Genomic DNA, 7,691 nt, shown 5'->3' with positions numbered 1-7,691 from the left:
CGGGGCTGCGGGGAGGGGACGCGGCTCCCCCGGGCCCCGGCACTGCCCTCAGCGGGGCCCGCACCGCCGGGCTCTGCCTTCCCTCTCCTGCCGCATCGCTGAGCGGGTTTTCTGGGTCACACCCAGCCCTTCTGTGGCTGTTGGGCACCCCCAGAAGCTTCCCCGGTGCCGCGCAGGGCTCTGCTGGGGATGCCCCATCAAACACGGCTTTGCGGCTTCTTGCGGGACCGGTTCCACGCGGGATTGTTGCGGGTGGGAAGCCACAGGGGAGGGTTTCCTCCTTTTTTTTTTCCTCCGCAGAAGTTCAAACACGTTCTGGACGACCACTGGCATGTTCCCACAGGAATTCATTATCGGTTTTCCTAAGCGCGTGAAGATCAGCAAAGTCACGATCCAGTGTTACCTGGGTAAGACTCCGCCTGTTGCAGCGTGGAATAGGCAGGGCGTTACAGGGTGTGTGCCCGTGTGCACATAACTCACCTCACGGTCTGTAAACAGTCGCTTAAGGCAGATACTCAAAGCTTAGTTTAATTATTTCAGTTTGGCTTAGCTCACCAAAGCAATTGTCCTCCACATCCGAAGTTTTTCCTCAATCAGAAGAAGCTGGAAAGTCTCCCCCACCTTACTTTGTTCTTCAGACACCTTGTGTTGAGCTTGCAATTAGCTGTTCTGTCACACAGGGAGGGCTGATCTAATTTTAATGGCCAGCACTCCTGTACTCAGTGTTTCCATCATTTATTTTGAATATTCATTTTTACAGTTTTGCAGAACAGAACCCTCATTCTTTTTTTGGAAAATGAGAGTTTTAAAACCTAGAGGGCTGTTACAAGGTCAGAGTGTGGAGAGAGGAGCTGGACCATAATTAGCAAATGCTGCACAAAAGACATGAACGTTTGTTTGTCCAACCTGGAATGTGAGGATGGTGGTTGTTTTACAGTCCTGTAATCCAGAATTTATTAGTGCTTTTAACTGCTTTGCAGGTGAAAAGCGATGAAATAAATACAAGTATCAATAAAGGACCAGAATTTGTGTTAATATTGTAAATACATATTTATATTTTAGTGCAGACTTTAAGGATTGAAAGAAGTGTATCTGAAGACCCAGTAGGTTTTGAACAGTGCATTGAGAAAGGTAAGATTCTGAACCTGAAGCAGCAGGGATTTTGTGGGAATAATGTTGATCTTTTTGAGTCAGTGATTTTAACCCCATGTCTATTTGTTGAAGTGTGTCATGGTGATTATTTTATTAGACACTAATGTAATAGGCACATCTGAGTTAAGGTTATGAACACTGCTGGTCTCTGCAGCAGTTTGGAAATGTAAAATACTGCTTAAGAGCTACAAGCACTACTCGTGCACACACTTTTTATGTTCCAAGAATGAAAAACAGACTTACCTAGTGCAACAGAGTGCCATTTCTTGAATTGTTTGGTTGCTCTGGTTTGTTTGGTTTTTTTTTTGTTAATGCCTCTTGGGTGATATTTTATAAAACAGTGTAATGAATGGGATATTGGAATATTGCAAAAAGTATTTGCTCTCTTAAATCACCTTGTGAAAAAAAAAAAAAAGAGCTATTTCTATATGCAGGGTAAGTTCTCAGTCCTTACATTCTCTTGAACTCTGTGAAAACTTTTCACAGCATTGCACATTATTCTTCATCTTTTGCTCTAAAATATCTTTTCCAGATTTGCAGCACACAGAAGGACAGCTTCAAATGGAAGAATTCCCAGTGAGTATTTACAGTGTACACCAGTAGTGGTTCATGAAATCAGATATCTAGACTAACTGGGAAGAAACCATGAAAAACCAAAGCATGTCTTTATTTACAATTATTGCTAAGTTGGTGTTGGGTGCAGGATCATGGTATGAAATTGCAGTCTCCGACTGCTCCTTTGTAGATTACAGTTTGAAAGTGCACCTGCCTCCTGCTCCTAACTGTGAAAGAGCTCTTTCCAGAGCTGTGGCAATCTTTGCTCCTTCAGTTGGTGCCTTTCAGGCTGCAGTATTTGGGGAGGATGGGAAGTTTTTGAATTTCCTGCCATCTGAAGAAACTCTGAAGCTGGCAAGATGACTAAAAGAGCTTGATTTGTGTGTAATTTGAAAACAAACACAGAAATACCAAGATGCTTTTGTCTGACAAACTTCTGCAAATTCATTTTGATAGTTATGTTCCTAGAAAGAGTGCAGTGATATATATATTTTTATTTTTTTTTCTCCCTTTACAGCTTCCTGATTTCCCAGCCACTTACTTGCGTTTCATCATCAAATCAGCCTTTGATCACTTTGTGTCTGTGCACCGGGTGATGGCAGAGGGCACAGCAGAAGACACTTAGGTTTAGCTTAAATTTATACCTCTTTTTATAAAGAAGTTTTATTTGGTATCTGTAGTTCAGAGAATATTTATTATTATTAAAACCTGGTATTAAAGTGTGTTTTGAAGGTGTGGATGTAGTATGCATTCCCCATTATTTTAATGTAAGTAATGCAATACTCCTGTTGGCTGTAATAACAGCTTTCTAGATTTATAACATAGACTGTTACCCTAAAACATAACTGAGTCCATGTAAATTAGTATGTTTATATCAGTCTTTCTTAAGATATTAATTAAAATTTGATTTCTTGTCAAATGTTTTCCATGTTCTCTGAATTAAATAGAAAAAAAGTGTGAAATATTCACATGGAAGGTATTACTTCCTTCTCTCAAACTCTTTCTTATCAACTCATTGTTCAAGATGAATAGAATTAATATAAATGTCTACTGATGGTTAGAAATAACTGGGGATGGCTAGGGTGGGGAGAGAAATAATCTGAAGACAAGTGTAGTGTTCTGATAGATTTTTAATAATTGCAGATCAATCCTGTTTCTATAAATATTTCCTACAATCAGGTCACAGCTGTCTGTGCTTTGTGCTGTGACTGTCATCACAAATATTAATAGAAACAAGTATTGATAGAGATTGTTTTATTCAGAAGCCTTCTGAAGTTGGTGGAAATGAACATCTGGGAAAATTCCAGGTATAGAAGAGAATCCTAATAATGTGACATGGGTTGTTTTGCATGCCAGTCGACTGTTGGAAATGTCACTACCCCTGAAGTTTATCCAGCATGATATTCTTTACCAATGTGAACCTTGGTATCCAGTCCTGATGGCTCAATAGACCCCACTACTTCTCTTGGTGCATGTGGTTTAAGCACAGTAAGATAGAGCAGTAGTGGGTGTTCTTTAGATTCTTGTTGTCGCTGTTGTTATTTTTAATTCTTTTTTCTTCTTCTGTCTGTGAAAACTTACTCATTGAACTTTTTATCCAGATAGCCTTTCCTCTGAAGTCCTCTTCTTTTTCTATTTCATTTTTTCCAGGATTGCCCGTATTTCCTGGGGGTGGTAATTCCAAGGCCCCACTCCTCCCTGCAAAGGCAATACAATTGATGGTCAAGTAGGCAAAGCAGAAGTCTGCTAGAGCACAGGAGTTGCAGCAGACCTTGGTTGGTTGTGTTTGGGCTTCCTCTCCATGACAGCCGCTGTGTGGGGGATGGTGTAGGCACAGGCTACACCCTGCTGTATAACTGGGACAGGGCCAGCCTCTGGATCCTGGAGCTGGGAAGCGTTCCTGGATCTCACAGCTTAGATGTACTTAGGTTTACTAGTGAGCCAAAAGATAAATATTTGAGCAAGCCTGAGGTGTACATCAACTATGTACATTATGAAGGCCCAGACTGCTCTTGCTGCAAGTTGTTTTCTCCCCACAGCTACAGTGAATTGTGGCAGTTGTAGCTTTCAAATAGAATGAAATGCTGACTTAAGTGTAAGGCATTATCCAATTACTTTGAAATTAAAAAATCTCCATATATTGTGCTCATTATTATTGTTGTTTTTTTACCTTGTAGATGACCTTCCCTCCCTGAAGTAGATACAGTCGTTCTGGTAATGCAGCATATTTTGAACTGCTCAGGTTTTCCATAGTGTCTAAAACCACTGGACATAAAGGATTCTTTTTCTGAAGAAATTGTGCTGCAAGTTTTCGATCTTCGAGGCTTCTGTGATTTTTAATAATGATATTGTTTTTAAAAGCCCATCCATCTAAAACAAATGAGAAAGGGGTTTAAGCAAGGAGCATTCTGAAGAGGTGTGAAGAGTGGAGATGTACTGTGTGTGTCATATCCCAAAAATGAATAAGAAAATACTGCAATTTACTCCACACCCCAAAACTTGCCATGAAATGAAAACCTCCCCTCAGAATACAAGAGCACAAGAGCTTTTCAAATAAATGGTCCATATATATATATATTTAATTTAATTCCTGCAAACTGTATTTTCCCTTGCCCTGGATTTGGAAATATTTGATGTATTTTAGCTGAAATTTCCCCCTGTAAATCAACCCTAGATCTGTATCAGGTAGTTATTACCTGCTTCTCAACTACTGAAGGTGATGCATTGTTAGAAAACTTAAAACTGTAAATGTTACCTGTTAGGAGACCACCTCCATCCTGGCATAACATCAGTGCCAATGTGTTGCTTAGTATAGATAAAAGAGTGTGAATGGTTTATTGGCTAAATTCTTCAAATTAGAGTCTGTATCCTATTTAGAGACATCTTCAAAATCATTTACACTAACTATCCTGTGGGTTGGTTTGTGTTTTTAAAAAAAACATGTAACACATGCTGGCCTCATCCACTTAACCTTTGTTCTATGAAATGCTTATTTTTATTTCCCTCCAAAAGGAGCTGTACTGACACTGAGGAAGTTTTGTAAAGATATAACCATGACCTTCACTGAGATGAGCATCTTCAGCAGGAGTAGCTCAGCGTAAAGTCAGATATGTGAGTAAAATCTTTGGGGGATTAGGGACACAAAGTGGTGCTTAGATTTGGTGTTGCTGCTTTTGATCTGAAGAAGATTTATTTCCTGTTTGCAGTTCCCTCCTTTGCTAGCATACTCTTCTTCCTAAAGGGAATGATCACAGCTCTGAAGTTTTGGTGGGCATTACTGTGGTGTTTGTACTGTACCTACTGCATGAGCTTCTTCGATGTAGATGATAAGGAAATCTGCTATGGAGCTGAAATCTTCGATGAGCTTGTTAAACTCATCAAAGTTTAGCATAAAGGAAGGTCAGGTGCAACTTCCAAAGTTGAGGATTAAAGGTCGGTTATCTGGAGGAAAAAAAAAAAAGGATAGTTTGTGGTTAAATTAGTGGTGGAAGGACAGGATTAAATGAATGCATTGAATTGAGCCTCTACAGAGCTTTCTAGGCAACAGCAGGTAACTCGACCCATGAGTTTCCTGTTAGGATATTAAAACCAGCAGCAGAACATCTGCATCCGTGCAGAACAGGCACAAAGATGCTTTATTTTCCCAAGCCTGGATCTGACCTTGGCCCCATCCAGCCGTGAGCCTAACCAAGGGCAACTCTTTCCTTTGCCCAGTAAAAGCAGAAGGCCCTGTGCAGTCCCACAGCTCATCTCCTGTCCTCATCACCCGAGCCAGTTCTCAAGTTACCAACATTTTGGGAGAGGGAGCTGCTCTAAAATGGCTGTACAGCATGTGGCACATCACAGCCTCCCCCTAATCCTTCATATGAAGGAACTTCAAACTAAATGTGATCGTCTGCAAAGTTTTTCAAAGGACAGTGGTTCAGAGATGTCTTAATGCTGTTTAATGAACCATTGGACATGCTTCTTGGCAGAGGTGTCAGATCTAGCAGAGCTGAGTGGAAGCTGCACTTTCATGCTTTCATGCTTTCAATATATTCCTGCAATTTCCTGTCCAAACAGAAATCTGGTTAGATAGTATTATTTATTAAACTAATGTTAAACAAGCCACTGGCAAAAGTGTCTATGCAGTTGCTTACAAATTAGCAGAGCATGAACCCACATGTGTTCACATCTGCTTATGAGAGCTTGCAGGACTTTTAAGCACTTCTTTTAGTGTATGGTCTTGCAAAATTACCTGGAATTTGTTCAGGATCTTCCTTCTGGCTGAGCTTAACTTCAAAAACTGCTGCTAGCATAGATCCACATCTTAAATAATCTAATAAAGGGAGTACCTTCCTCTAGATATTGTGTATCTCTCTTCCAAATTTGCATCCTATTTTCTACATACACATATATATGTGCGTGTAGCAAGGCAGAGTCAGAGCAGGATGTAATCCCTCCCATGGGAATTGAGACTGCAGCTTAATGATTAATTCCATGTTCTGCAGAGCTCTCAGTGGGAGGCAGTGGGCAAAGTACAGAGCAACTTCTTTTTCTTCTGCTTTATTTCTAGCTACTTTGAACCTTGAATCTCTCCTCCGTGTGCTTTCTAGGCTTTTGGATGGCTGAGGGAGCTGGTGTGGGACTGTCTGTGCATGCAGGGAAGGACAGCCAACAGTCCTGAGTCAGGCACAAGATTCCAGTTCTGGGACTTCTCTACCTAAGATAAACTATCTTGGCTTTCAGTGAAGAGGTATTTTCAGGTCAGAGGTTCATAAGCTTATAGGAGTGAAGCACTGTTGTAGTCAGGATGATAAATACAGGTTATTTTTGAAAATGAAGAGGCAGTTGGTGTGAATGTTGCATCTTTGCTATCAAGTGAATGCTGAGGGTCGGGTCTGCCATGTCATGCACTCTCATCCCAGCTGCCTGTCCCTGTCCCCTCAGCAGCCTCTTCTCATTTATCACCTCAACAAACCAAACCCATCCACACAGCTGATTTACTGACCTTGCAGGAAATCCAGGAGGTGACAAACTTCTCCTTTGGAAGTCACCACGGGTGTGTTGGGAGCAGGACATCCCTCATAGGCTTCATCCTCCAGCCTCCTCCACTTCACCTTCAGCACAAAGAGCAAATACTTGAAGCTGAAAAAAGTTGGGCCCCAGTTTTCGTAGCTGAACTTGGGATTCTTGTTCATCCTGCTCTTCTCGCCCTGTTTCAGGATGTATCTCTTCATGGCATTGGGGAACAGTATCATCAGAGTTTTGCCAACAACAACACACGTGCTCACGTGCAGGAGAATCAGGATTTTTAGTAGGAATACCCTGATGCTGAGCATGGTGGTGCAGGAGGTCTGGCTGCTTCCGACGGGAGCGCCGTGCGGTGGTGGGGGCAAAGGTGGAGAGGGCGAGGGGGAGGAAAAACACCCACGTGTCTGGGCAAGTCCCTGCCCTGCTCTGCGAGCTGTCAGCGCTCTGTGCGCTTCAGCACCTGCGGGAGTGAGGAGCCGTGGGACACAACACTTCCATCTGCACGGAAGGCGTTAATAACAGTGACACCAGATGTTTAGGGCTAACTGTGCAGTTAAGAGGCTTATTGACAGGTGTGTTGTGTGTTTCAGGAGTGGGAGGAGCTGAATCAGGGTATTTTCCCAGGACCACGGGCAGAGTTTTCACTGTCAGAGCCCGAGGGCCCGACCCTGCAGGAGCAGCACTGGAGCTCTCGGGGGTCCCTGCCCGGCCCCTGGGCTGGTGCAGCCGCTTGTGTTTTGCATGTGCTGCGCAAACAGGGCCCGGTCCGGCAGCTCTGCCTCCTTCGGTGCCACTTCGGGGCTGCGAGGGTGTCCCCGAAACCCATACACCCCGATACAGAGCGTTATATAAACTATCAACGCGTGCAATATGCTCTTACAATGAGATATATAAGCGTGTGTGTGCAGTCCGTACGTGTGTACGTGCTATGACACAAACGCCGCAGCCGCTGTGACACCCGCTGGGTAGCG

At 42.8% G+C, this 7,691-nt stretch overlaps 3 protein-coding genes across 3 annotated transcripts in view; 1 reads left to right on the top strand and 2 right to left on the bottom strand.

Moving 5' to 3' along the window:
* Positions 1–2,041, bottom strand: part of LRRC42 (leucine rich repeat containing 42) — an 8,298-nt gene extending 6,257 nt beyond the window's left edge. The window contains exon 1 of the mRNA XM_009993580.1: positions 1,983–2,041. Coding sequence (XP_009991882.1) covers positions 1,983–2,041 — 59 coding nt within the window. The remainder of the gene's footprint in view (positions 1–1,982) is intronic.
* Positions 1–7,691, top strand: part of YIPF1 (Yip1 domain family, member 1) — a 22,504-nt gene that overhangs the window by 7,979 nt on the left and 6,834 nt on the right. The window lies entirely within an intron of this gene.
* On the bottom strand, positions 3,340–7,028 carry DIO1 (deiodinase, iodothyronine, type I). The gene is given in 4 exon segments (XM_009993564.1): positions 3,340–3,405; positions 3,878–4,077; positions 5,005–5,148; positions 6,698–7,028. Coding segments are annotated over 4 exon segments (741 nt in total).

The sequence above is a fragment of the Chaetura pelagica genome, unplaced genomic scaffold (genome assembly GCF_000747805.2).
Source record: "Chaetura pelagica isolate M959 unplaced genomic scaffold, ChaPel_1.0 scaffold433, whole genome shotgun sequence".
NCBI lineage: Eukaryota > Metazoa > Chordata > Aves > Apodiformes > Apodidae > Chaetura > Chaetura pelagica.
This window is presented reverse-complemented; position numbering and strand designations above follow the sequence as displayed.